The following is a 27980-nucleotide window of genomic DNA, read 5'->3' on the forward strand; positions in this document are numbered from 1 at the left end:
AGACGTGAAAGGGGGCTTGGGGAAGTCACTCATCAAGCAGTTGCACTTGCCAGTCATCACCTTCAACATGAGCTTGGGAAGGAGTGGAAAACAGAAGGAAGCTGCCATTCGCTTGCTACTTTCTCGACTTTTCATGTCGTTCGTTGCGTGGCCACTTTATGTGTGGCATCAGGCAGGGACAGTGAGGGAGAAACGTTCAAATGGGAATGGAAGGTGTCGATTCAGGGAAATTAGCGTCTGCGCATCGGTGGATGGCTGCAATCAACGGCGCTTCTGTGCTATTGGCACCTTATTGCTGTGGTCACGACCTTACCTTACCTTGGGTGGTGCATATGCAAACAAAATAAGGTAATGTTAGGTAGGACACACTACTCTGTACGCAGTACACAGCTGAATCTGACGTAGGGCCTGCCACTGTGAAACGCCCCCAGCCCATTCAACGCCATTCTCTCATCTCCCGTCTCTCACTCGTCTCTCTCTCTGCCGCCTCTCATTGAGTATGGCCAATGTTGTGGTCGCCATGGGACCGTAACGATTTTCATCTTAGTGCCATCCAGGGGCCAAGAACTAGCTAAAGCTCCCTCACTCCCCTTTCTTCCAAACCATCTCTCGTCCTTCTCACCTCTCATCTCTCACACTTTCTTCATCTCACCCTCGAGTCTCACCCTCGGCCATCAAACATAAACTCTGAGAACTCAGCCATCAACCGTCCCATCTTGCGCTGACTAAGGTCATCCGACAACCAAGTCAAGACTCAAGGGACCTTACGCCGTACGGATATTCGTACACGACTCGCACTCGTACCCTTCCAGCTCTGCTTCCCACTTTTCCGAGAGAAAAAAGCACTTGCACTGCCTCACCTAGTTGCATATACGCTACTCCCCTCGACACACCCGCCGTTGCGAAAGGCCCAAACCAGACAGCTCGCAACCACTTGTTCACCTCTTCTTCGCCGCCGTCACACCGCCGACCGACAGCGCAGTACCTCCTCACACAGCCCCGGCCGAGCCCAGTCGTTGTCGTCAGTTAGGCTCTCCTTCTCTCTGCAGTGCTGCACCGTTATTCTCCATAGCGGCGGCAACCGGTCTTGGCTTGCGCGTCTTCTCTGCGGTTACCAGTGATTGGCTTGGCAGATTTTGCAGTCCCTTTCACCTTCTACCCAGAGTACCGACCGTCAATCGGACTGGACCCGTCTCATCTCCGGCATCCCGGCCCCCAGACACGGAAAGACTTGCGCCAAGGAGGCCTCTCTCCCGCGCCACAGTTGATCATTTCATTCCAAAGCTCAAAGCTCTCATCTGCGCCATAAGAGAGAACGACAACAACAACAGCAATATCATTGTCGACGTCTTCTCTCATCAAGCATTTCAATACATACCCAACCATCCAACCAACGAGGAACCCCGGAACAAGGTCACTACAAGAACCCCGACTCACAGCTCGGTTCGCGTTTCGTCTCAACATCTGGGCGCTGATCTGAAGCGATCCGATCTTTGCCACAAAAAGCACAAGCCCAAGCACTCCACCAACACCCAAGTCACCAATACACCACTTTACCTTACGAATACTTCGTACCCACCACCCAAATAGCCGTCGTCACCTCCCAGGCGCGGCACGGCACAGCACAGCACAGCATGAACACCTGTGAGTACCTTTCTTGCCTTATTACCTAAGTCTTCACTTCCAGCCAAAAGACCGAAATCCCATTCATTACCCGCCTACCCCCGTCCCCTATCCCCATCTTGCCCCCAGTCACCGTTGCATCGTCTTTCTTGGCAGGACAGCAGAGCCCAAAGGAACATTCGCAAAACACATTACACAACTTTCACTCTGTTTCCCATATCACCGCTCTGTTAATTTGTTTCCCTTCTCTCCACGGAGTGTTGTTATTGTTGTTTCTTTCTCCATACCCCTTACCTCCAATTCCCCCTCCCTTTCCACTCGCAGGTGGGAGACTATCTTCTAGACTACCGCTCTAGTCTCATCCCTCTCCCGCCAATTGCCTGTGCAACCGCCGAGAGTCAAGTGTGACCTCAAGCAATTGTCTCTCGTCCACACCAGACCACCCCCGTTCCCTCCGTCGCCTCCACAAATCATTCCCACCTGCACTCCACACAGCTAGTTTCACGTCATTACCCTATTTCACTTAACGAACCACTCCCCTTGACCATACCTTACCTCACCTCACCTATTCAATTTGTTTCCCTCCTCATCTTTCCACCTGTCAATCCCAAAGCGCCAGCGCTCAGCCCGCTGCAAACATATAACTGACCATGCCGTCACTCATCGGCTCAGTCAACCACTTCGATATCAAACGCAAAGCTCACGGCCTCAGCCGCCGGAGTCAGGAGCAAACATGGAACCCATTCCGTCACGTATCATGGGAGAACCAACCGAGTAAACGATCTACCTGGGATGGCGCCAATCTTGAGGCACAGCGCGAGGTGCCCGCGGAAGAGGGGGAGACAGACGAGGCGATACATCACGTCCAAAGTGAGCCCGCACCCAGAGATTCAGAGACAGTACGCAACAGCTTGGGCAAGGAGACGAGATCAGGAACGGGAAGCGGCAGCGGCGACACAATGTTTGAGAACAAGCCCGAGGATGGCGGAGTAAGGAATCGAAAGACGGAAAACTCACAAGGTGAGGACCTGCCGCAAGAAGAGGAGGAGAGGCCCAAAGCCAAGAAGCAAAAGTCCGGCCTGATCCGACACGTCCAGCCGAAAACGCCATTCACCGTCGCCAACCAGCTCCAACGAACCCTGCTCAGCTCATATATCAACATTTTGATCTTGGCAGCACCCGTCGGTATCGCCATCAGCTACGTCTCCTCTATCAACAAAATTGCCGTATTCGTCGTCAACTTCATCGCCATTATCCCCTTGGCCGCCATGCTGGGATTCGCAACCGAGGAAATCGCGCTGAGGACGGGTGAAACATTGGGAGGTCTTCTCAACGCAACTTTCGGAAACGCCGTCGAACTCATTGTCGCTATTCTCGCCTTGGCTGAAGGAAAGGTCCTCATTGTGCAGACGTCACTTATTGGTTCCATTCTCTCCAACTTGCTGCTCGTCATGGGCTTCTGCTTCTTCTTTGGCGGAATCAACCGATCAGAGCAATACTTCAACACCACCGTCGCCCAGACCGCCGCGTCACTCTTGGCTCTCGCTGTTGCCTCCGTCATCGTTCCCACCGTATTCGACAAGAATGACGGCACTGACAACAACGTACACGTCGCCGCTCTCTCCCGCGGCACAGCCGTCATTTTGCTCATCATTTACGCCTCGTACCTGTTCTTCCAGCTCAAGACCCACAACGCCATCTTCAACGAGGAGTCGCAAAAGGTTGCCGCCAAGCCCTGGAGCCGTGGCGGCTTGAAGGAGGGCGCTCTCGCTCGCGGATTGGCCGGCACTGGAGCGCGCATGGCTCAGACCGGTGTTCGCGGAGAGAGCGAGAACGAGAGGCAGGAGTTGAGCCGCATGATGATGCAGCGCCACGAGGAAGATGACGATGAGGAGGAGGAGCCCCAGCTGCACTTCTTGGTCGCCGTCGGCACTCTCATCGGAGCCACCGTTCTCATCGCCTTCTGCGCCGAAGCCATGGTCAGCTCCATCGACTACGTCACCAAGGAGGGCGGTATCAGCGAGGAGTTTGTCGGTCTCATTCTTTTGCCTATTGTTGGTAACGCTGCCGAGCACGCCACCGCTGTCACTGTCGCTATCAAGGATAAGATGGATCTCGCTATTGGTGTTGCCGTCGGTTCGTCTATGCAGGTCGCGCTGTTCCTGATTCCGTTGTTGATCATCATCGGCTGGGGTATGGGTAATGACGCCATGACGCTCAGCTTCGACCTTTTCCAGGTTGCTGTTCTGTTCGTCGCCGTTCTTTTGGTCAACTACTTGATTGCAGACGGCAAGAGTCACTGGCTCGAGGGGCTGCAGCTCATCTGTCTGTATGCCATTATCGCAACATGCTCATGGTGTAAGTTATTCTCCCTACGGATTTTATCACGAAAACAAATACTAATGAGAACGAATAGGGTACCCCGCCACTGGTGTTGCCGGCTAAGCCAGCCACTCATCCTGTTACGACCATTTCTCACTTCATCAAAAACTTTGTTCGAGCGTGTGTGCCATTCTTGTTCCATTCATATAATGTCTTGTTTTTCTTCAAGAAGGGTCGCCTTTCTTGATGTGTACATATAAGGCCAATCGTGCGGGATTCCTTGGAGGAACTGTACATTGAACCCGCCCTTTGGGGTATTTACCGAGACTGGAGGGCTTTGCGAGCCATGGAGGAGAGGGAAATTTGTGTGAGAGAGCGTGTAGTAAAGGAAGGAGAGTGACGAGACTGAAGTACGTGGCTCCGTTGGCATGTATATGCTGCCAGATGGAGAGAGTACTCGAAAATCAATGAGAAACAAGTTCAAGCCTAAATGTGTCCACCAGAATTGTTGAATATGATTCTGTGCCTTTCCGTCATTGGAGTAGATGAGACCCACGATTACGAAGAGAAATCTCAGATTTGAATACTATTCCAGTGTTCAATAAAGACCAGCCGCGCGACAGCTTGTCCGACTTTGAATGCCATTCGTTCGGCGGAACCTGTCATCCTACCTTGGACCTCAGTCGGCCGGTGGGATGATGGTGACAGTTAGTACATCCATGCCCACGCGGGTAGTAGATCTCTTTCATGTATCGAGTCCTGCCCTGCATGTTACCAAGATTAACGAGGAATGCCCTGGTCACAATTGACTGCGGAAGTATGCGATACCTGACCTCTTGCCCCCCGACCCCACCCATGCCCTTCATCTAGTTGGAGTTAATTGCCCGTGTTCTATAGACTATCAGGACTTGATTTGATCTCATATATTCTCCTGACTCTGCACTTCTTCCTATCCTATCTTATCCTATTGTACGACCAGTAGCCAACGTCGCATTCTCAAAATCCCGCGGCGCGGCCTGGCTCAAGGTGTGACGATGTCTTTGTTATACGAGGTAAGACACACACACCTGATCCAACATCGCTGAGGGGTAAGACAGAGCAATACTACAACACTGCGGAAACACTTACTAGAGTCGGGTGACTTGTGCATTCGCTACGCAATTCATCACCGAATTCACATCTTGGGGCGCCTGAAGCAATCCGCGCGCCAAGAATCTTGTTTCTCGGCTCGCAACCCCGCAGTTCACCAAGCAGCAGCAAGCGATTTCCCCCAACGGCCCGAATCGGAGTCGATCAACCACCCTTCACCGGATACCCCAAAGCATAATAGATTTGCCAAGTCCCGTAGCCAGGCACAAAAGATAGAAAGCGGAGCAAAAACCGTGACCTGCGAAACATTGATGACTGACACCGTCATTGGAGGGAAATCACGGACAATGGGTATTGCATGCGCGCACGAAGCAGATCGTCTCCACACCAAGCGACTCCCCCCCGCTTGACGGTGTGCCTCCTCCTCACGCAACGCACACGACTCCGCGTTCCCCGAGATGAAGTGATGCTGCTGTTTACTACGTAACCACGCGAGATTTTTGGTGACATTGATGTAATGACTGAAATGCGGGGTTGATTGGTCAATGGCCTTTTAAGAAGAGGCCAAGTCCGATTTTGGCCTTTATCATGAAGAGCTGTGTAGGTTAAGTTGAACCCGGACCTCAAGTTGCTTTAACGATGAAGGTTACGTCAAGCCGAGCGCTGACACTCTGCGCCAGCTTCGCGGCGTGCGAGGCTCGCTCTCTCTGGTCTTCGATCCCTGCGACGTACGGAGATTCGAGTTCGGATACGTATTTGCTCAAGACTGGGTATCCTATCGGCAATGGCAAACTCGGGGGTGAGTCCAGAGTCTAGACTTGAAAGTATTTGACCTTAAACCGTGGCCAAGATGTTGACATACTCTTAGCGATTCCGTTTGGCCCGCCTCATGCGGAAAAGGTTAACCTGAACATTGACTCTTTATGGGCTGGTGGACCCTTTGAGGCATCGGTGAGTTCCTGGACGCATCTCTGGAAAAAAGTAGACGTCTACTAATGGAGGCTTCCTGATAGAATTACACAGGCGGCAACCCAACAGAGCCCAAATACGACGCTCTTCCTGAGATCCGCTCATTCATCTTTGAGAACGGGACTGGAGGTAAACAAGAGTCTCGTTCAAGTCTCGGTCAGGGCCGTATTGCTAACACGCAATAACAAGATGTCTCCCCCATCCTCGGCTCAGGAGCAAACTATGGCGGCAACCGCGTCCTGGCAAACCTGACAGTCACAATCGATGGCGTGGGCAACTACACTTCGTACAAACGCACCCTCGACCTCACGACAGGCGTCCATACGACAACGTTCACCGCAAACGCGGCAGACTACGAAATCACCAATCTCTGCTCGTACCCGGACCAAGTATGCGTCTACCACATCGCCGCTACCTCTTCTTCTGCCGCAAGCAACGGCACAACGACCTTGCCCGCCGTCACAATAGGTCTCGAGAACCAGCTCATTGAAGCCAATACCTATCACGTAACCTGCGGTGCGGATCACGTCCGCTTCACCGGCGTCACGCAGCTTGGTCCGCCTGAGGGCATGAAGTTCGACTCCATCGCGAAGCTCGCCTCAGAGAGTGCATCCAGCGCCATCACGAACTGTACATCCTCCGGTCTTCTCAAAGTCACACCTTCACCAGGCCAGACTAACCTCACAATAATCATCAGCGCCGAAACAAACTACGACCAAAAGAAAGGCAACCCAGCCTCCTCCTACTCCTTCAAAGGCCAAGACCCAGGTCCCAAAATCGAATCCCTCTCCACAACCGCCTCCTCAAAGCCCTTCTCCGACCTCCTATCCTCCCACATCGCAGACTACCAAGCCCTCCAATCCGCCTTCACCCTCACCCTCCCAGACCCCCTCAACTCTTCCACGACAGAAACCTCCCAGCTCATTGCCTCCTACGACTCCACCATCCCCGAAGGTGGCGACCCCTACCTCGAAGCCCTCCTCTTCGACTACGGCCGACACCTCCTTATCGCCTCCTCCCGCGCAAACTCTCTTCCCGCCAACCTCCAGGGCCGCTGGACGGAGCAGCTCTGGCCCGCGTGGAGCGCGGATTACCACGCCAATATTAACTTGCAGATGAACTACTGGCACGCGGACCAGACGGGGCTGGGCGGGGGGCGACGCAGGGGGCCCTGTGGGATTACATGGAGGATACGTGGGTTCCGCGCGGCACGGAGACGGCGAGGTTGATTTATAATGCGAGTAGCGGGTGGGTTGTGCATAATGAGATGAATGTGTTTGGGCATACTGCGCTGAAGGAGGGCGCGGAGTGGGCGAATTGTACGTTGGCTTTCTCCTTCTCCCCCCCCTCTCTCTCTCATACATAACCAACGAATCGACTAACACCACCCCAAAGACCCAGCAGCAGCAGCCTGGATGATGCAACACGTTTTCGACGCCTACGACTACACCCGCGACGCCACCTGGTTCGCGTCCCAAGGCTACCCCCTCATCAAGGGCGTCGCCGCCTTCTGGCTCACCCAGCTCCAAGACGACGCCTTCTCCCGCGACGGAACGCTGGTAGTAAACCCCTGCAACAGCCCGGAGACCGGCCCCACGACCTTTGGCTGCGCGCACTACCACCAGATGATCCACCAAGTCTTTGAATACACCCTCCTCGGCGCATCCGTCCTCCCCTCTGCTTCTGCTTCTGCCGAGGTTCAGGACTTTCTCGACGCCGTCTCAGCTTCCCTCGCGAAACTGGATAAAGGCGTCCACGTCGCGACATGGGGCGGCCTCAAGGAATGGAAACTCCCCGAATCAGCACCGTATAACTCGGATAAACCGTCTACCCACCGCCATTTATCCCACCTGACGGGCTGGTATCCCGGCACCTCCATCTCCTCCTTCTTAGGCGGCTACGCTTCCAATGCTACAATCCAATCCGCCGTCCGAGAGACGCTCGTCTCCCGCGGACGGGGCAACGCGCCCGACGCAAACGCAGGCTGGGCCAAAGTGTGGCGCGCTGCATGCTGGGCGCGTCTCAACGATACGGAAAGGGCGTACGACCAGCTCCGGTACGCGATTGATGTGAATTTCGCGGGCAACGGGCTGAGTATGTATTCCGGTACGGGGGCGCCGTTTCAGATTGATGCGAATTTCGGGTTGAGTGGTGCGGTGCTGAGTATGCTTGTCGTGGATCTGCCGTTGCCGTATGTCTCCGCCGGGTCCCGGAAGGAGGGGGAGGAGGTGAGGACGGTGGTGCTCGGGCCCGCTATCCCGGCGAGGTGGGGCGGCGGGAACGTCAAGGGGTTGCGGATCCGGGGCGGCGGGGTTGTTGACTTTGGGTGGGATGCGGAGGGGTTGTGGATGAGGCTGTTATTGTGTCTGGGAGCCGAGGTGGTGGTAAGGTCAGGATTGTGAATGTGAAGGGGGAGAGTTTGGCTGAGATTTAAGTTGCCAGTACAGACTAGACAGAAGTGGACTTGCAATATTCTGGACTACGAATTGGTGCAGAGAATCAGTTGTCGTGGACAACTAGGTCGAACATGCTCCGATAGCCCTGTTACTGAGTCTGGAGGCGTTAGACTGTGTGACGATCAGAGGAGCAGCATTTCAGGCTTCCATGTCCCCTCGGCAACTGTCATTTCAACTGCAAGACTCTACACAAACCTCAAGAACAACTGTTCCGGACGCTCCTGGCGGATATTCGTCCTTTCCCCGATGAACTCATCATACAGATCGTCCAATCTTGGAGGTTGACTTTGGGATTCAGCTCCCAGTTGGGGACTTGTGTTTGTCTAGCACATCCTCCGCCACCCAGCATCCGCGAGTGAATGACATCCTCTCTGCGAACGGGATTGCTAACACACCTCTCACAAAGGATCCGTCTTAGTTCCCTTTTAGTGCTGACAGGCGAGAGAGCTCATGGCTTTTCTGGGACGCTGCATCCAATGATTTGACAGAATCATGCTTATTCATGGCCTCGTTTTTCTGTCCTCGTTCTTTGCCTAATCGGTCGGAACGAGGAACTTTAGAGGTGATTGGCGTTGTCAGACATTGTTTCTAGCGCCGAGTACTGTCAACAGGTCTCACACTTAAAATCAACCACCACAAATACTCAATATACTGGGAGACCGCACTTGACCTACTGCCCCATTAGACACCATTAAAAAAAAAACCAAAAAACCAATATGACATCGTGGCAACAAGAAGTGCCAGCCCTGAGGGCAGATATCAATGGCGAGGTTCTCCTGCCCGGGGATGAGGGATACGAAGAAAGTCTCGTGCGATGGTCCATCGTCTGCATCAAGACAGCGGTAAGCCCCTCAACCCCCATTCCCTTTTCATTGATGCAGCACGCAAAGAAACACCTCTGAAACCTTCGCAGGGTATAGTCGTCAAGCCAAAGTCGGCCCACGACGTCTCGGCAGCCATCCGCTTCGCCACAAAACACGGCATCCCCTTCACCACCAGCGGCGGAGGCCACTCCACCGCGGGGACCTCATCCTCGGACGGCGGGATGGTGATTCACCTAGCATCCCACCTCCGCGACGTAACGGTCGACCCCGAAAGACGCCTCGTCACCTACGGCGGCGGCTGCACCTGGAAAGACGTCGACGCCGCGGCGTGGAAGCACGATCTCGCGACCGTCGGCGGGACGGTATCGCACACGGGCGTCGGCGGACTCGTGCTTGGCGGCGGACAGGGGCTGTTAAGCGGGCTTCATGGCCTTGCGGTCGATTGTCTCGTGGAAGTGGAGGTTGTTCTCGCTGACGGGTCGATTGTTACTGTGTCGGAGACGGAGAATGCTGACTTGTTTTGGGCGCTGCGCGGCGCTGGGGCGAGTTTTGGTGTCGTTACGAGGTTTACTTCGGAGGTGTTTCCTCAGGGGAGGGTGTGGTATGGGGCTTTGATGTTTGCTAACTCGCAGCTGCCTGCGTTGGTTTCTTGGGCGAATAGGTTTGTGGAAAAGATGGATGGGAGACAGTTTGTTATCATGGGGTTTGCTTACGGTCCGCTTGGGCCCGATGCGAAGCCTATGATTATCGTGCAGCCGTTCCATAACGGCACGGGGGAAGAGGCGACGGAGGGTATCTTCAAGGGACTCCTTGATGTTGGACCGCTGGTGAACATGGCAGCCGAGATGGATTACCCAACAGCCAACACGATCCTCGATGAGCTCCAGGGCCCCGGCGCAAGACGGTTGATGGGCGGAACCAACCTCACTGCGCCCTTTGAGCTAGCGAAATGGGAGGAGATGAGCAGGGAGTTTTACTCGCGCGTCGACGAGGAAACGGCCAAGGGCAACGACATGCGGGGGAGCATCCTGGCCGTGGAAATTTACAAGAAAGACAAGGTGGTGAGCGTGCCATTCGGGGCGACGGCGTACTCGAATCGCGGAACATACTTTGACTGCATGGTCTTGACCTGCTGGACGGATCCGGCCAAGGACGGCATGATCAGGGGCTGGAACCGGGCTTTGGCGGCGAAGATCAAAGGGTTGAATCATACTGGTGAGAGGGGCGGTGTGGGACAGTATAACAACTATGCGAGCAGCGATGTTGGTGTCAAGGAAGGGTTCGGGGAGAATGCGAGGAGGTTGGTGGAGTTAAAGGGGAAATATGATCCGGAGAATCGGTTCTCGCGCAGTCCTTGGAAGATTGTTGCGTCGTAGGGGTAAGGCATGGCTTCACCGCGGGATTGGGGGCCGGTTCATGTACCCTAAGTACGAAGCTATATGTAGACGTTGCATTGCTTTATGATTCCAGGGTGAACTCACGTTCGTTGGATCAAGTCCCAAATTTCATAAGTAACCAACACTGTAGAATTCCAGACATCATGATTGAAGCATGAAGCCGGTGCCGAGAGATTACCTGCCAGGGGTATCCGAGGGCCGCATACTTGCTAAGCATGGATTCGAAACATCAAATTATGTTCGACTAATAGTTTTTCAGTCCCGAATCGCGAGATTCAATATATATAGTTTGAAAGAATGGAGCTTTCAGAGCAACCCAAGCAACACTTTTCAAGACAAAGAAACAGTTGACGCGAAACGAGCCCCCTTTTTGACGAGCGGCTAATTACAAACTTCCAACAAACAAGCTGTAGGACAGCTGTTCAACCTGACTTCTTTATGTGTGAAAAAGCTTCAAGTTTGGCCCTTGGGAAACTGTTGGTTTGCTAGAAAGGATAGACGCGCGCGTGACCCATCAGTTTCAACGGTCCTTGCTGGGGAGATACGGAGCAAACATGAAGTCATCTGCCAGAAGATGCTGATGTTGATTTATTGAAGTTATCTGGACGTTCACGCATCATCTTCGAAGTTCGGAACGAATGATCCTGAGCCGCCGACTGCCTTGTTGTAAAGAGCCAACTGCCTCTACCCGCAGTTTGCCTTCCTTTGGGCTGGTAGACCTATTCCAACGCTGCCCAGGCCGACCCCAAGCTTTCGGGGGCTGTTTCATCGTCGCTTGTTGTCTGTCCTCGACTGCCAACTGTTCATGATCAGCCTCTTGACGTCTCTCGCTGTTGGTTCGCGCGTTGATTATCTACATCAACGCCATTTGGACCCCGCGGATTCGGTATTCAATGCCGTCGAATGGTCTGAAGAAGGCGCTCCATATACTGACCTCTCACACCTTCATACCGCTTCTACGCTACACCTAATAGCCTTTTTCAACCTTCAAAGTTCCTCAGCTTCTCAGATCTCAAGTCATCCTGCCTGATCAGCCAGGTCCATCGCAAACATGAAGCTCTTCAACATAATCGCCAGTCTCGCCATCATCAACGTAGCGACCGCTGCAGACAAGAAGTCGGCTTGCCACAACGAGTTTCCCTGCGCGCATACAGTGGCGGGCAACTGCACTCACTTTGACCTGAACAACATATGGAGATCCCAAATGGACTCACGCCAGTTCAACGAAACTTGGCTCTTCGCCGATTGTCCAAACAAAGCGTTAAATAACACTTTCGTGACGAGCCAGCTCGATCTCAAGCAATGCGTGGCGAACGATCAAGGCGTACTTGTCGCGCGGGAAAAGTGAGTCGAAACCAAGTTCAGATTGAGAGTTTGCGTAGTCAGTCCTATGAGATGCGGAGGAGATGTTAACTAACGCAAACCCATTGAACGTAAAAGTGGAGGTTCAAATGGACAGATGTGCACATTGTCCAACCCGCCGCCCGTAGGGACAGGGCAAGAACCTATTGGGAATATAACGCTGCAGTGCTGGGTGCCAGGCAATCCAGCTCTCAAGGAGGTCGGTCTCCTCGCGTTCAAGGAAGTTGGCCTCTGTAAGCGCACCTTTCTGCCTGATTATACACTCACTCTCGACTGACTTTGACGGGTTTCTCTATCAAGCCAATGTGGTCTGGGTTGATACAAATGGCATTCTCGGCTGCTATACCAAGACTGGCAAGAGGGTTCATTAGTGAGGCCGTGGTATGCACATTGGTGTTCTGAATGAGGTACTCAGCGTGCCGTTAATCTATCTATGGTGAGGGAGACCGGTCAGTCATCTTCATGTTCTGTTACGAAGGTGACGAAACTCAGGGGCCGTCGACAATCCTAGGAGGTAGACCGAGAGCAGACATGGCCAACACTTGTGTCGAATAATACAGTAGCTAGCAATAACAAGCACAATACTATTAGAACTTTATTACAAAACACTCTTGACCAAGCACAAGAGACAAACGTAGACAGGGTCGTCAAAAAAATCAAAGCATGAACTAAAAAGAGTTCACCCCCCCGGTGCTGAACTGGGGGCTACATGTCTTGGTGCTCATGCTGGGAAATTTTCAATTTTTTAGGTGCTCATTCCGGGACTCGAACTCGTGATACTCGTATGCGCTAAGCCTGTCGTCGAGTAGGCTGGTTGGCGATTTTAATTGTTAACCATAAACCACTCCACACCCAGCCAGTTTGACCTGACCCCCCGACCTAGGGGGGCGCCTGCTGGCTGGTGACAGGAATGGACTTGGAGGGGTATATGAAGGCTTCTTGTGTATTCAGGTGGTAAGAAAGGTTATCGGATGAAGGTCAGGTTGAAAAGGTAGGTACGTATCGTGTGTGGATGTGGATGAGCTGGGGACGGGAAGGAGGAAGGAACGGGAAGCACCTGCCTGTCATACTTTGCAGTCACGTGGGTCCAAGGGGCAACGTCTCTCTCTTCGGGCCTCAATGGCACGGCGAGGCTGAAGTGTATCTACACCGGATACCTCTATTTCGACCTCGGTCTCGTTTGGTAAAGCTCGTTTCTATGCCCTGTCTACACCACGAACTTGCCGCCACATCCACCACACGCCTCCTCCGAAGCATCCACCTTGGCATCCGGACCCATGTGTTCCCGCGCGATCTTGACCACCTCCTTAGCCACAAGACACCGCAGACCACAAACAGCACAGGCTCTCGAAATGCCAGGGGCGAGGATCGCGAGTCCGGTTGAGGCGCAGGTAGCTATCGTTAACGTTAGTGATAACGAACCAACTCCCGAAAAGGGGGAGAGAGACAGAAAACCAAAGCAAGACTCACCAAAGATATGCCCCTTTTCGCAAATCGACTCCTTCCCCTCGTCAACAAGAGAAGCATGACAAAACACACACGTCTGCTTCCCCTTAACCTCCTCAAACCTCTTCTTCAGCGAACCATCATCCCCGGCCCTCGTATCGTCTACGGTGCCAGCCCACAGCGTACCGGGAACAACAGGCCCGCCGGCATACATCCAATCCCACATCTTGGCCTCGGTGCTCTGCTTCTCCCAGTACCGCAACCTACTCGCTCTCCCACCGTCGTCCTCTCCGTCAACATCCATCTCATCGCCATCACCCGCCGCTGTCACCGTAGCCCCTTGCCCACCACTCCCAACCCGTCCCCCAAACATAACCTTCGTCTTGACAGTCTTCTCCGGCTTCTGGGTACTATGCTGCGACACTAACACAGCGCTCATCCCCCCCGCAGGCGTCATCGTCATACCCCACATGCGCACGCGGTGCGGGTGAATCTGCTCGCCCGCGTCCTCGGGTAAATCGAAATCGTCGTCGTCGTCCTCCGAGTCCGAGTCATCGCCCGAGGCAACGGATTCGCCGTCCCCGCCTACCGCGCCCGCCCCGGCGCCACCGCCGCGGCCGAGCATGGTGACGGGAACGGAGAGTTTGACGGTCGAGGAGATTGTTTCGGCCCATTTGGGGAGGGAGTCTGGGGAGGGCGAGGCGGCGCCGTCGGCGGTGCTTTGCTGGAACCAGTTGTCGTTTGTGGCTGTTGCGGAGAGGCGGATGAGAGAGTAGCCTGGGGCTTTGGTCTGTTTGGAGAGGTTTGGGGGATGGATGATGAGACCTAATTATGGACGTTGTAAGCTTTATTTCAATAGACGTAGGGAAGAGGGGGAGGCCTACTCGTAATTGGGTTCGTCGCGTCCAGAGACGTCGTATCCTCTGGAAACGTCGTCTTGCAAACCTCCGTCCCGTGAGGCTCCTTGGCCGTGCCCTCGGGCCCGTTGAGCGCAACCTGAAAAGGTAAAGCCTTGAACGGAGACGCGATGACGCCCCGGCAGATTTTGACGTCGTCACGGTCCCAGACGGCGTCCTCCCACTCGACAAAGGCGTCGGAGAGCAGGTTCGTGCAGATGCCCGTGACGTCGGCTTCCTCCACGGCCATCTCGACGGCCGCGCCGCGCTTCCAGTCCGCCGGGATCGTGATGCGGCGGAAGCCAACGTAGTTTCTCGCGCAGTAGGAAAGAATTGCGGTTCGAGTGTCGCCTGAGTGTAGCCAGGGGCTCCATTTGAGGGAGAAGGCTGAGGTGTAGGGGATGTAATCAGGGTCCAGGACCTATGTATCGTTAGCAAACATCCCTTGAGAGAGGGATTTCCTGGGGGAATCGTGAACAAGGAAAGATGTAGAAAGAAAGGAAGAAACAAAACTCACGCCCAAGCTCGGGTGCGGTCCCCGTCCATCAAACCGCGCAACCTCCTCCACCTCCCACACATACGACCCAGCATCCGACGCATCGTCCATCTCGTTGGGGAGGTAATACTGCGCGCTCAGCACCACGACCTCTTCCTGATCCGTCGCGTACGCCAGCAGCGCCTGGCCCGTCCCGATCATCCTCGCCCACGAGAACGACCGCACTTTATCCCGCGGCAGATGCGCCCCTTCGTCGCCGCCCTCCTCGGCATCCGGCTCCGGCAGCGGTAAATTCGCGCCCACGCCCCACAAGATCCGCCAATCCCGAAAATTCCTCATCCGGGCGCCGAGATCGACGGGTCCGTGGCTGGTACTACCGCCCCCGCTCCCGCTTCCCTCGCCGATGACGAGGAGCGCGCCGTTGGTCAGCATCACGGTCAACACCGCCCTTAAGTTCCGGCCTAGGTTTCCGGGGGACCATTCTATTGCCACGACTTGGTTCAGCGAGGCGCCGTAACCTGTTACCGTCCCGGAGCCGACGCCCTCGAATGCGGAGGAGGGGTCCGGGACGGCTGCTTCGCCGGGGCCGCCAGCAGCAGCTTCACCGGCGGCCCAGTCGTCGTCGTAGGAGGGGATGGGGAGGCCTCTTGCGGCGAAGAGCGCGGCGTTCATGCGCGGGTCGGGTTTGCGGGAGGTGGGGATGCGGAGCTGGAAGGTGTAGAATTGTTGGCGGTAGAGCTTTTCGCCGTCTTTGGCGTCGGCTGCGGCGGCGGCGAGGGCTGCTGCTGCTACACCTGCGGGATCTTCGTCTGCTGCTGGGTTTGATGTTGCTTGGGCATCTTCATTGTCGTCCTTGGATGGCTCCTGCTTGTTGTTCGGTTCTTCTGGGGTTGGGAACTCGGGGAGGAAGACGTGGATCGAGTCGTCGGCGGCGACGGCGAGTTCAGCGTCGCAGGAGAAGGTGAGGGCGTGGCTTGCGAGGGGCCTGGATTTGAGGGTGAGGGTTTTGAGTGGTGGGATCTGGTCGTCGTTCAAGGGTGTTAGTGTGTGGTTGTGGTTTCGGGGGTTGAGGTTGAGGGTTTTGGAGAGAACGGCGTTGTCGTCCATGATTGCTGACTCCAGCAGGCGAAGGAGGTTTCTATGAGTAGGTCGGCATTCAAGGAAGGCCGAGGATGTATTATGAAGGGAAAATGACGAGCTTTCGTTTGAGATGAGAGGTCACGATGTTGAGGTGAGTGTATGATCAACTCGCGAGAAGGATGCTGGAGAGGGCAAGAAGATAAGGTACGTAGTGCTAGCGAGTGAGCGTAGTGTGTATCGATTCAACAGAGTCTTATGGGATGAATGAGACGAGATACGGCACCACTCCATCTGTCACTTACACGAGGCCACAGTGAGGTCAGGGGACCCATTGTAAGCGCGGGATGTAGCTGAGAGGGAGCACCACGTCCCGAGGCAGGACCGACAGAGAAGCACCAAGACGTAAGGAGATCACTAAACAAACCTTTGAGCTATCCATTTTCGCAGATCACGGGATGTCTATATCCCTCCATGAAGAATGCACGGGGGGTTGATGGACTGTTGTTAAACGCATTGACTTTGCTCAGCAAGATTTTAGAGTGGATGACAACAGCTCGGTGAAAGGTTCGGTGAGGAACGGGATGGAGGTGCGCGGATGGAAATACTTCGGATAATTGCGCCAACACCAACAACAGCCAAACATTTGGAACGGGGCGCTGTTCAACTGACATTGAGGTGAAGAATGGGCATAATCAGGCATGGCATTGGATTTTCCCTTGTTTTTGAAGCAGTCATGAACTATCCCTGCTGATTGAGATGAAGCTTGAAACCAGCTCCCAAGCTATAAATGAATCATTCCCTTCCATATCCCGAGAAACGCCATGCTTAATGCACATCGTGCAAGTGAACTAAAGACATAAAAATACAAGCGACCGAAAGGAAAGTGATCATGCTTTCACGGCGGCATGGCCGTTCTGGCCCGTCGCCATCTTGGCATCATCAGTCCTCCTCTTTGGTGCTTCGTAGTACGACCCCAAAGCCCAGAGAAGCGCGCAACCGATCAAGGCCGTGAGCCCGATAATCTTCTTCTCCCACCAATTCTCATTCGTGAGCGGTTTCGCCATCTGCACCCGCTTGGCCCTCGTCTTCACACCCGGGGTCTGGCTCTTTGCACCCTCCGCCAACGATGCGTTCTTGGCCGCCGCATCAGCCTCCTGCGCCCGCTGCTTCAGCGCGGCAATCTTTTGGCTGAGCTCCAGCAGCTCCTCGTCGAGGACCATGTTCTTGGCGCCGTCGACCTCGACGTTCTGCACGTTGCCGAAAAAGTCGGTGATGCGACGGCTCCGCGCGGCGTCGGCGCCGCCGGGGAAGAGGTCGTAGCGCACGCCAGCGTGGGAGTGGATCTTTTCGTACGTGTAGCTGTCGAAGAGCTCGCCGACCGTCTTCTTGGAACTCAGGTCTTGGACTTGCGATTCGAGGAACTCGAGGTTGTAGTAGGTGTAGCGGTCGATGACGGCGACGCCGACGTCGTTGTCGGCATGGTGGGAGTAGGAGGACTGGTCGAGCTCCGAGGAGCCGGTGGCGATGATATTGGGGGAGTAGAGCTTGCTGTACATTGTGTTTGCTTGGCAGGTGTCGATCATGAAGAGGATCTCGTGGTATCTGAGCAAGTAGTCAGTAAAATGTTGGTGGCAGTAGCGCATGTACGCCTGGCTATCCTCTCACCTCTTCTTCTCCCACATCTGTTCAAAGGCATCAGCCAGATCGAAAGCACCAATCTCCTCGGCATCCTGGAACTTTAGGAACTCGTTTCCACCGTGGCCCGTCATGTAAACGAGAATGTTGCTTCGGTCGTCCGTCAGAAGGCGCTTGCTGCGGGGCATCTCGTCGCCAACGCGGTCGGTAAGGAGACGGATAAAGTTCTCGACAGTGACCTCGTAGCCGCGGTAGTCCACCTCGATGTTGTCGCCATACAGATCGACAGCACGGTCCGAGTTACTGTAGACCGTTCCGGGGAAGGCGTTGCGCGGGTTGCAGGCCATATCGTCGGGGAGCATGAGGATGATTTGGGAATCGGGGATGCCGAGACGCTTTACGGTGCGGTAGATGGAGAGCACATTGGCGAGGTGGCGGTAGTTGAACCAGAATCGCGATGTGCAGACGAGGACGGCCCAGTTGCTGGTGTGCTCGGCGAGCACGGCGGGGGCGAGGGTCGAGGCAGCCAGGAGGACTGGTAGCTGAAGGAATCGTGATAGCTTCATGATGGCGGTGATTGAAATCAATGAAGTCGGGAAATGGCGAGGAGGTATTGCAAGGCCATAGACTGTCGTCGCAAGGGATACAAGTGGAAATGGGAGAATCTCACGACGGGCTGGAGACAGTGATTAACCAACAGCTTGGTAAGGGGGCCCGCCACGGAGCTTCGCCCTGACAAAGTTGGCCTTAGTAAGCCGATCGGTTCCTTGGGGCACAGACCGTTGCCGTTGCCTCTTGACCGGGGTAGCGCAGTTTGGCTCAGGTACCATTGCTCCCCGCCATTTGGAGCGATCTGAGTGTTTTACCATACCTTAGGACAAGGCCACCGCGCTCGATAACATCAGGATTCCATGATGTATAGACTGGAACGGCATCATGATAATTAAGTAGAGTAAATATTCAATTGATTTTATCTACTTTTAGACCATCAACGTCTTGGTATTCAGGACATTGTGAAATCGCAATGTACAGAGAAAGTACTGGCTGAAAGAAGCGAAACCCCACCAGTTCAAAGTACAAGGTACCTCGACTTGGGCAACCCTTGATATCCCGCCATGTCTTGTACAATACATAGACTGATATGGCGGAAGGAATCGAGGATGCCTCTGATGTCCGCTCGATGTTGAATTTTCCGGGACCCTCGTTGAAACGACAAAAGAAAATCATCTTTGGAAACTGCTTACTTCTTCGCCATGACCCAGAGGAATTCGGCGTCGTCCTTGTCATCGACGATGTCCCTGACAAGAACCTCCAACCCGGCCTCCTTGAGCTGTTCCACAGTCGCATCAGCGCCCCAGCCGCTCCAGTACATCCATCCCTTCTCGTGAAGCCACTCCTCATTCACAACGGCAGGCAAGTCCTTTGACGCAAAGTTGGCGAGCAGCAGGCCGCCGGGCTTCAACCACTTGGCGACGCGACGGATCATCTCGGTCTGCTCCTCGCGGGGCAGGTGGATGATGCTATACATGGCAATGACGGCGTCAAAGGACCCCTCGGAGAACTCGAGCTTCATCATGTCGCCCTCGACAAAGGAGACGCGGTCGGTGCCGTGCTTGGCGAGGTTCTTGCGGGCGACGTCGATCTGGGTGGTGGAGAGGTCGTTTGCGGTGACGTAGGTGTCGGGCGCGGTGAGGAGCCTCTCGGTGACGGGGAGGCCGCAGCCGCAGCCGAGCTCGAGGACGAGGGACATTTGGCCCGACAAAGGCTTCGCGGTGAGGAGCTTCTCCATGAGCTTCTCGAGGTACTCGATGCGGAGGGAGGTCTGGCGGAGGGTCCATTCGTTATATTCGGTGGCGATGGTATCGTAGGACTCTTTGAGGCGGGACTTGATGTCTGCCGAGTCCTGCTGGTCTTTGGGTGCGGTTGCCATATTATGAGTTGGGATTGGGGTTCCTATTCAATTCCTAGGTGGTGACTATGGACTGAAGGGAAGGCTGCTATGTTCCGACAGCTTGGTGATACGTGGGGAAGAGAGGTAGGTGGTGTAGTAGCGTTCGTTTGATCTGAAATCCGGGGTAATGAGGAGAGAAGGGTATTGGATTTGGGTGTGTCCCTCCTAAAGTTACCTACCTGTAACCTCCAATTCGATGTGGCTTTTAAGGTTATCTGTGCTCGGAGACATTTTCACTTGTTTGTTGAACCAAAAAGAACTTTTGTATATTTGAGTCACTTGGCCGGCGACATTCAGGAGAGTCACCCGGTCTATTCATGCATGATGGTCTATTCAGTACTTTGGGGTACTTGAAAGTTTAGGTAAGTGGGAGATGTTCTGGCGGCCGCCCTGCACAGGCCACTCTTGCTTTGCGGGGATTAACTTAGCTCAGCTCAGGCTCAGGGCTTTCACTGTTTGACTGTCAAATTGAGAGACCCTATGGCCTACGCCAGAATTGGCTGGTGGGGTTTTTCTCCAGACAAGGGATCAAGGTGAAAAAGATCCATTATCCATGAGATGCCAATGTGGAGAGAGTCGGATCTGGACGGGGCGTTGGACCGAGCGGCGAGCGGAACCTGGATAGCTTCGGAGGATTCATGTCCGAGGTGGTGGTGAGTCTCTGCCGCGGTGCCGCAGTGCCGCCCACGCCTCGGGCTAGGTGCCGGGAGTAGCTGGCAGCTGGCAAGGGAAGTTGATCATGATCAGCTTGATGAGTTGCGTCAGCATCGTGTGATTTGAGTCAAACATGTACGGCGGCTATACTGTTTGCATCTGGGCCGGGATACTCGTGATCGAGTACAAAGAATGCCACGGTGCAAAGAATGCACCAATGGGCCAAACAAAGGCATCTGGGGGCACTGGAATGCTCAGGGCTTATAGTTTGATTTGCCCTTGCTAGTCTAGGTACCTATTGCCTTTTTGCTTGGGAATGGAGGAGAAAAGACGACGGACGAAAAGACGAGATTGTCGGGCCGTTGGAGTCTGATTACTTAAGCTTATTCATCTCGTAGACCAGACATTAGCACCTAGCATTTTCGGATATTGCCAGGAAGAAAGTCTTCGTCTTCTGCTCGTCTAAATTTTTCCTGTCTCCCCACGTGCCTTGATTGCGTTTGGCGCTAAAAAGCGAGAGCGGGACAATCACATGCACATTTCCACACCGCAGAGTGAGAGAGAGCAAAGAGGCAAGGAAATGAATCTTTTCGTTGCATTCTGCACCGCGCGCCGTCATCCATGGCAGCAACCCCTCCTGAAGACCTACTGCGGTAGCAACGGCTGACGCGCCTGGCGTAGCAGACATGCAAGACCCTGTCTCGTCTCTGGTTCGTCTCCGAGATGCTCAAAGTAGCAGCAGTGCCTCATAGGTGGGTGTACCGTGGTACGAAGTACATAGACATAGGTATGTTCGGCGATGGCAGTGACAATCCAACCCCCTCCCTCTCAGGCTCGCAGTGTCTTCCTGGCCTGTCACTCGCCAAACCTAAGCCTCTGCTACCCCTCCAACCCTCAGTACCTCGCCCTCCTCCAACTATTCTCCCCCTCACTGACGCACCCGGCATCACCACACCACTATTGGACCATCGTCTGACCCTTGACGATTCTTGTGTCGCCGGTGGGCTGTCCACGATGATCCCGTATTGGTGAGGGTCTGAGATGTTGTCGCTTCCGAGTCCTTGCATCATTGTGTCTTTGCACTTACGGTTTGTACATGTAATTCTGACCAGAAGACAAAGCAGAAAGGCAGAAAAGCAGCATCTGCCCCGCCTTTGGCAACTCTTGGAGACAACCCAAGAACATGTACCTACCTAAGGTATGGTCTGTCACTGTTCTATACATTCGTCATGTACCTTCAAATGCTTCGTACCTGAGGTTGCTTTCTTTTGTGTCTTCTGCGACCTGCACGACTGACTGACGGACTGCGGCTGCAACTGCATCTGCGCCTGGACCATACATATACATATACATACATACATCTACGGATATACATACATAAATATATCCCCTGTTTGTATCCGTTCCTGAAGCCCTTACCTCATTCCCTGGCTGGATACCTGGGTACCTGGGCCTGGGCGGGATCCGATCGCAAATTAATACCTTTATTGACCCTCCCCAAAGCCTGGCCCGTTTGTCGCGACTCGGTGCCGATTGATTGCACTTGCATCTTTCTCCACGACCGCTCCGCTCCACCTCATTCTTCTCTCTCTCCCTCCAGGTCTATCTCCACCGCCCGCTGACCGACCGATGGCATGCTCGTCAACGGTCTCCATCTGCCTACCTACTGTTAGTCTGTTACGGATAGTCCCATCATCTTAGCGCTTGCGAAGTCGGTGCCAACTGGTCGGACACGGAGAGAGGGGCACCCAAACACCGGATGACCGACGTAAAACTCGTGGCAGAAATTCTGAAATCCGCCTGCCAGGCCCTCCTCCTCCTCCGCCCGCTCGCCTACTACTTCTCTGCCAGTACCTACCTACCTCGTTGCTTCTTCGCCTTCTCTTCTTCTCTACTTTTCTCGACTGGTTCCGTCTTCCTGACTACCCAACTTCTCTCTCCTTCTCTCGCTCTCTGGCTTGTCCTCACATCGACTCCGTCCATCCCGAAATATCACAACTTGAACGTACCCAAGTGCATCAACTACCAAAACCGTCCCGGCCATCTGCAACTTAGTCTGTTACCTCGCCCGTGCCCTGTCGGTCCTCCGCCGCCGGTACATCGAAGCTTATTCCGCCTACCCAAGCCATCCGATCCTCTAGGTCCGCAAAGTCTTGGATGGTGTCTCTAGCCGCATTTCCACCCATCGTTATTTGATCCTCCGTCCGTATTTCTTTCCTTGCTAGAGGTTAACATATTCGCCCGTTGCCTTTTTCACCAAACCTCCCCCACGCCGACTTCCGCACATATCTTGAGGGGGCTTTCGCATCCTCACCTGCGTCGCCGACAATATGGGGCGCCCACCGGCGTACATTTTCGTCGTCAGGTAAGAGGACCTAACTCACTACCCACGCATGCAGGCTACTGGAAGGCTGACAACACTGCTAGGCACGGCGCACGTCTCGACGCTGCTGATAAGAAGTGGCATCTCACGTCCCCGACACCCTACGATCCTCCTCTGACCTACGGCGGCTGGCAGCAAGCCAAAGCACTCGGCATCCGCATCGGAAATATATTGAGACAGGCCGAAGCCGAGGTCAACGCCGATTCCAAGTTCTCCAACGGCCGCAATGGCTCAGCCGACTCGCAAAAGAGGCGTCGCAAGTTCAAGGTCGTCCTCCACAGCTCCCCGTTCTTGCGATGCGTCCAAACCTCCGTCGCCATCAGCGCGGGCCTGGCCCAGGCGCCTCCGCCCGGTACGCCCTCATACCCGATGCCGTCGCCCAGCGCGAACCCTTCCGCTTCACCCTTTGTTCTCCCAGCGTCCGTAGCTGAGGAAGTCGATCCGCTCTCCACCGATACGAACGGTACGAAGCCCGAGCAAACCAAGAAGAAGACGATCAAGAAATCGACGTTGCGCTTGGATGCCTTCTTGGGCGAGTGGCTGTCCCCGGAATACTTTGAAATGATTACGCCGCCTCCAGGTTCTGCGATGATGCTAGCTGGAGCAAAGGCCGATCTGCTCAGACGGGAGAACATTCACGCCCACAACCACATCCAGGAGCACTCCCACCACCACGCAAATTCCGTTGGCCAAGCCCAGAGTCAGTTGTGGAACAGCCCAAAGTTTAGAGCTGCTCCCGCACCCGCCCCTGAGAGGTCTGGCTCTTCGGATTCCAACTCACCTTCCATCCTGGGTCTCGAAAACGTATCTGCCGTGGCTGGCGCTTTGCCGCGGAGTCGGGCTGGTAGTACGGCTAGCACCTCGAGCCAGCGCGTTCGTTTCACACTCCCGGAGCCCGCAAACCCGAACGACGGATATGTCGCTCCCAGCCCCCACTATGCTATTTCACCAAACCACACCATCCCCGACGGCTATGTCGCGCACGCGCGAGATGCTTGCGTGTCTGTAGATTACCAATGGGATTCGATGCGGGAGCCTCTCGACTGGGGCGATGGAGGCAAGTACGGCGAGGAGTGGACAGCCATGCACCATCGATTTAGGAAGGGTATTCAGAAGCTGGTGGACTGGTACACCACAGCTGAGCGCCCGGCGGAGATGGTTACTAAGGTCGTTAAAACCTCCCAAAATGGCGACACCGAGTGTGCTATCGATGATGAGGAAGACGACGATGTGGAGCCGGTGGTCATCTTGGTGTCTCATGGTGCTGGTTGCAACGCCTTGATCGGCGCCATTACGCACCAGCCTGTCCTTATGGATGTGGCGATGGCTTCTTTGACGGTGGCTGCCAGAAAACCCGGTCGCGATTCAGAGCCTTCCGGCTTAGATACGCCCATGTCGGAACCTGACGTCGACCCAATGTCCGGCACTAAAGGAATCATCCCCGTCCATCACTATTACGATCTCAAGCTATTTGCAAACACCGAGCATCTGCGACAGCCTGTCTCCGCTACCCACAACCTATCCAGAGCTCCCTCGACAGCCTCTAATCACTCACAAAACGGACAGTCTTACTCGCGAGGGCGCATCTCAACGGTGGGATCGGCCACATACACGCCGACCCCAATCACCTTCAACCCCGACTCGTTTGACTTTGGAAGTAGAAGCAACTCCGCAAACGCAAATCTGGGCAGCATGCGCCGCGTTTCGAATAACACATATTCCCTCCCTAGGACGCCCGCGCTCAACACGACCGGAATCACGGTGGGCAGCGGCGCGACAAACTTTACGAAACCATCACCGACGTTGTCCGTCGGGCTGTGGTCGCCGATCACCCCAAAGAAGGAGACAGACGAGGAGGAAGACGAAGACGATGATATTTTTCCGGACTTTGACCACCGCAAGAAGTTGGCCGCCCTTTCCAAGCCCGGCCAGGAGATTGTCAAGCCTCCGACTCCAGAGAGAAAGGAGCCGCAGCTCGGCGGCCCGGCGAAGGTCCCGCTGAGACTGCAAGAGATTTCTCGCCCTACTTCGAGCGACGGCACCGATGAGGAGAACAAGATTCCTCAGCTGGGCACATTTGCCAGCGGGGGTCTGTGGGGAGCGCCACGCCCCTTGGGGGAGACTGAAATTATGCGCGACATGACGACCTCGAAGCGGCGCTGGACCGTAAATGAGCGTGGTTAATGGGCTGCTTCAAGAGATGATTGCATTGCGACGCGGCGTTGGGCTATCTCATGAACAAAGTGTACGCACGACATGACACAGCAGAGCATGAAGGCTATACATCACAGCGGAAAAGCGTACGCAATCACAACAGCGCTGTTACGTCTGAATCTGGGCGGCAAAAAGGACAAATCTCTACTTTTTCATTTTCATTATGGCATTGCGTAGGGACAAAAAGTTTTGGGGCGGCTTCAAAACATGATATCATTTTTAATAGCGCTGTAGGGAAAGGGGGGCATTAGCAGGAGGTTTCTGCCTTTTTTGAAGTTTCCCACCCCCAAAACAGCCACCAAATAGTTGTTATGAAGGCATGGATGGATAGCATAGATGGGTGAAATCACACAGAAAAGTTCAAAGTGCAGTTGCTTGTTTGCATGTGTATGTGCGTATGAATGAGCAAAGTTTGAGATGTTTTTCGTGAGTGAAATATTGAATAATTCGCTTCTAGTCTTGTTTTAGCATGACACAAGGGGACACTATCTCGAGACTATTTGGTGTAAGAGTGTATGACGAATTGCCTCCATCTAGAAACGCCCCCCGTGTACTCTCTCTCTTCGTATTCCACCACCGAAGCCCCCCTTTTCATCTTCATCCTTCCCAATCTCACGCGAACCTAATCCACCGTCTATATTCCCCCTCCCTAATTTCACTTTCTTCTTTAGTTGAAAGCCTTGTTCATAGCCTGGTGCGCCAACTCAACACCAAGGAACGTAGCCGCGTTCGCGGGCACAGCTCTCGCCAGCGCGGGGCCGAAACCAGGGAAGAAGGCCTTCACGCCGCCCCGTCCGTACACCTCGCGCACCACGCCGCCGAGGGTCACGTTCCCCTCAGCCGTCTGCAGGCGTGACTTCACCGTATCGACGGGGAACACGGGGATCCACATGGCCACGCCCGCCGCCGCACCGGCCGCCGTGACGGCGAGCAAACTCAGCTCACCGGAGGGTTTCCCCGTCACGGGGTCCTTGGGCGTGAGTCTGCGCTTGATGTACTCGTAGGCGGCGAAGTAGGCCGCGCTTCCGGGGCCGTCGCGGGCCAGGGTGGCGACGGAGCCGCGGAAGACGGAGCGGAGGCCGCCTTCGGCGTAGAGTTGGCGGACGACGTCGGTGCCGCCTTTGTACTTGGGGGATTCGCCGGGCTTCAGGCGCTGGGACTGGACTTGGAGGATTACTTTTACGCGCTCAAAGGGGGCGGTGATTGCGGTCATGGGGATGGCGGAGAAGAAGCCTGCTGCGGAGACTTGGGCTATGGAGAGGGGCGCGTCGGGGGTGGTGGAGGTTGAGCGGACGAGGGTTTTGCCTAGGTCGTAGGCCCAGAAGGAGACGGCGACTGTTGTTTGGGGTTGGTGGGTTAGCTTGGGGAAGGAGAAGCTGGAAGAGGGAAGAAGAGGGATGGGCACATACACATTGGCGTAACACCCACAAGCGGCGCGCTGACACCGGCATACAGACCCCTCCGCAACCCATCGCGCGCGACGCTCTTGCGAACGACGTCGATGGCGGACGAGTAGACGCCCTTGTCGGCGGTCTGGAGGCGGACCTTGACGAGGTCAAAGGGGTGGCCGACGACGACGGCGCAGACGCCGCCGAAGCCGCCTGCCGCGAGAGGCGGAGCTGGGTCGCGAGGCCCGAGGCGGCTGCTTTCGTGTCGGCTTTGAGTTCGTCTTTGGATTCGGGGAGGCGGGGGATGGCGTCGGCGACGGGGGTCGGGAGGAGGTTTGGAGGGTTTGGTTTACGGTTGTTGCTGCTTCTGTTGGGGAGGGTGCCATTTTGAGGGTTGGAGGGTTGATTAGGAGGATTAGAGAAGGGGAGGAGGGAGGGTGTTGTGTGTGGATGGCGAGGACGAGGTTGTCGTGAGAAGGTTGTCGTTGGGTGAGAAGAGTGTTTGGGGAGAGAGGAAGGGAGCTTTCACGTGCTCTGGGTTTCTTCTCTCTAGCTTTGTTGCTGATGTCCGGCGGTAGCTTGCCCTGGGCGCAAAGCTGTAAATGCGATCCAATGTGTACCACCGTGCGGTCCGTTCCTGGTGCAGTTTCTGGGTTGCTAGTTTTTTTTCTCTGCAACTATTCGTGCGTTCGGGAACTAGTAATTAATTGGAGTTGTGGTTTTGGTTCGGTCGTCCGTTGGAGAGGGCGGTGCGCGGTCGGATCGGAGAGAGAGAGAGGGAGTGAGAGACAATGGTACCTTGAGGTAGGTAGGTAGCTGCGGTTGCGGTATCCGTACGTCAGTCATTTGAGCCTCGGCAACACTCCAATTGGGGGGTTTGGGAGTCTCCACTTGTAGCCGGAGTATGGGGAATTGCTGTGTATGGAGGGGAGGTACCTTATCCACTCGAGGTAGTAAATCCCCCAGGTTTTTGAATTGGCTTGTGATGACTTATTCACGATGATGATTAAAAAAAAAAAAAAAAATTAACAAAGATGAAGAGGGACGTGACAAGTGGACGGTGCATCAGAAAAGAGGACAGACCATCATCTCTTCTCTAGGTTCCTACGGATAATTGACTCGAGAGCTCATCCCAGCGGCACGGGATGAAACTGCAGCAACCTACCCAGCTCTTGAGGTGGCACTTGGTACTGGTGTGCGCGGACGGCGTAGCGGTGCGGTGTAGGTAGGCGGTAGTGCGGTGTAATGGTCGGGTGCCTCGGTCGTTCGGCTCATTGTGGTGCCAGGGCTTCTTTCCCCCCCCAACTTTCCCACTACTGTGAGGTACCTACTACCAAGGCCTGCTCCGGTCCGGGCGGGCTTCTGGGGAAAGGAGGAAACTTGGGAGGAAAAGGAGGGGAAATGGGGGGCAGAACCTGGGCCTGGATCGGGGCCTTGCTTTAGCGGGGTGCTCTGTACGAATACTTTACTACTTCTTCATCCTGCGAGAGCAATGCGGAGCACATAGACCGACGCGCATGCAAAAACGAGGCCTAATGGATTTCGATGGCGATGATGGATGATCACAGGTAGCTTTTTGGATTGATGCTAGCGATATGCTTATCCTGTGAAACTGTACTATAAACCCGTTATCCGGTAATTATGTAAACGGTCTGAAGGTTACCTTACCTAGAGAGAGAGGATGAGACGAAAGTCAATTCCCATCGACACACACAGACATTTTTATTCCTTTCATGTGATTTCCCAGTGCCATCATCAGCTAGCATGCATAAACCAACACTCTCCCTTAGGAATA

At 54.7% G+C, this 27980-nt stretch overlaps 8 protein-coding genes across 8 annotated transcripts; 4 read left to right on the forward strand and 4 right to left on the reverse strand.

Moving 5' to 3' along the window:
- Positions 1-2273: 2273 nt before the first annotated feature.
- On the forward strand, positions 2274-4068 carry N0V96_007042 (uncharacterized protein; the record flags this gene model as incomplete). Its single annotated transcript, XM_053196158.1, has 2 exons — positions 2274-3981; positions 4040-4068. The coding sequence occupies 2 exons, from the start codon at positions 2274-2276 to the stop codon at positions 4066-4068; spliced, it is 1737 nt and encodes a 578-aa protein (XP_053046277.1).
- A 1605-nt stretch (positions 4069-5673) lies between these two features.
- On the forward strand, positions 5674-8405 carry N0V96_007043 (uncharacterized protein; the record flags this gene model as incomplete). The annotated part of the gene is made up of 5 exons (XM_065757903.1): positions 5674-5833; positions 5903-5985; positions 6048-6132; positions 6193-7197; positions 7399-8405. The coding sequence occupies 5 exons, from the start codon at positions 5674-5676 to the stop codon at positions 8403-8405; spliced, it is 2340 nt and encodes a 779-aa protein (XP_065613426.1).
- A 770-nt stretch (positions 8406-9175) lies between these two features.
- N0V96_007044 (uncharacterized protein) lies at positions 9176-10659 on the forward strand (the record flags this gene model as incomplete). The annotated part of the gene is made up of 2 exons (XM_053196160.2): positions 9176-9301; positions 9373-10659. 2 exons carry the CDS (start codon positions 9176-9178, stop codon positions 10657-10659), a joined length of 1413 nt encoding a protein of 470 aa, XP_053046279.2.
- A 2590-nt stretch (positions 10660-13249) lies between these two features.
- On the reverse strand, positions 13250-15987 carry N0V96_007045 (uncharacterized protein; the record flags this gene model as incomplete). The annotated part of the gene is made up of 4 exons (XM_065757904.1): positions 13250-13437; positions 13513-14313; positions 14373-14805; positions 14902-15987. 4 exons carry the CDS (start codon positions 15985-15987, stop codon positions 13250-13252), a joined length of 2508 nt encoding a protein of 835 aa, XP_065613427.1.
- An 860-nt stretch (positions 15988-16847) lies between these two features.
- On the reverse strand, positions 16848-18161 carry GPI8 (glycosylphosphatidylinositol anchor biosynthesis; the record flags this gene model as incomplete). The annotated part of the gene is made up of 2 exons (XM_053196162.1): positions 16848-17562; positions 17626-18161. 2 exons carry the CDS (start codon positions 18159-18161, stop codon positions 16848-16850), a joined length of 1251 nt encoding a protein of 416 aa, XP_053046281.1.
- A 674-nt stretch (positions 18162-18835) lies between these two features.
- N0V96_007047 (uncharacterized protein) lies at positions 18836-19525 on the reverse strand (the record flags this gene model as incomplete). Its single annotated transcript, XM_053196163.1, has 1 exon — positions 18836-19525. One exon carries the CDS (start codon positions 19523-19525, stop codon positions 18836-18838), a length of 690 nt encoding a protein of 229 aa, XP_053046282.1.
- A 3005-nt stretch (positions 19526-22530) lies between these two features.
- N0V96_007048 (uncharacterized protein) lies at positions 22531-24767 on the forward strand (the record flags this gene model as incomplete). Its single annotated transcript, XM_053196164.2, has 2 exons — positions 22531-22565; positions 22628-24767. 2 exons carry the CDS (start codon positions 22531-22533, stop codon positions 24765-24767), a joined length of 2175 nt encoding a protein of 724 aa, XP_053046283.2.
- A 697-nt stretch (positions 24768-25464) lies between these two features.
- On the reverse strand, positions 25465-26571 carry CRC1 (carnitine transporter; the record flags this gene model as incomplete). The annotated part of the gene is made up of 3 exons (XM_065757905.1): positions 25465-26132; positions 26207-26442; positions 26504-26571. 3 exons carry the CDS (start codon positions 26569-26571, stop codon positions 25465-25467), a joined length of 972 nt encoding a protein of 323 aa, XP_065613428.1.
- Positions 26572-27980: the final 1409 nt, after the last annotated feature.

This window comes from Colletotrichum fioriniae, assembly GCF_027942845.1.
Source record: "Colletotrichum fioriniae strain IMI 355084 chromosome Unknown scaffold_8, whole genome shotgun sequence".
In the NCBI taxonomy this organism is placed as follows: domain Eukaryota; kingdom Fungi; phylum Ascomycota; class Sordariomycetes; order Glomerellales; family Glomerellaceae; genus Colletotrichum; species Colletotrichum fioriniae.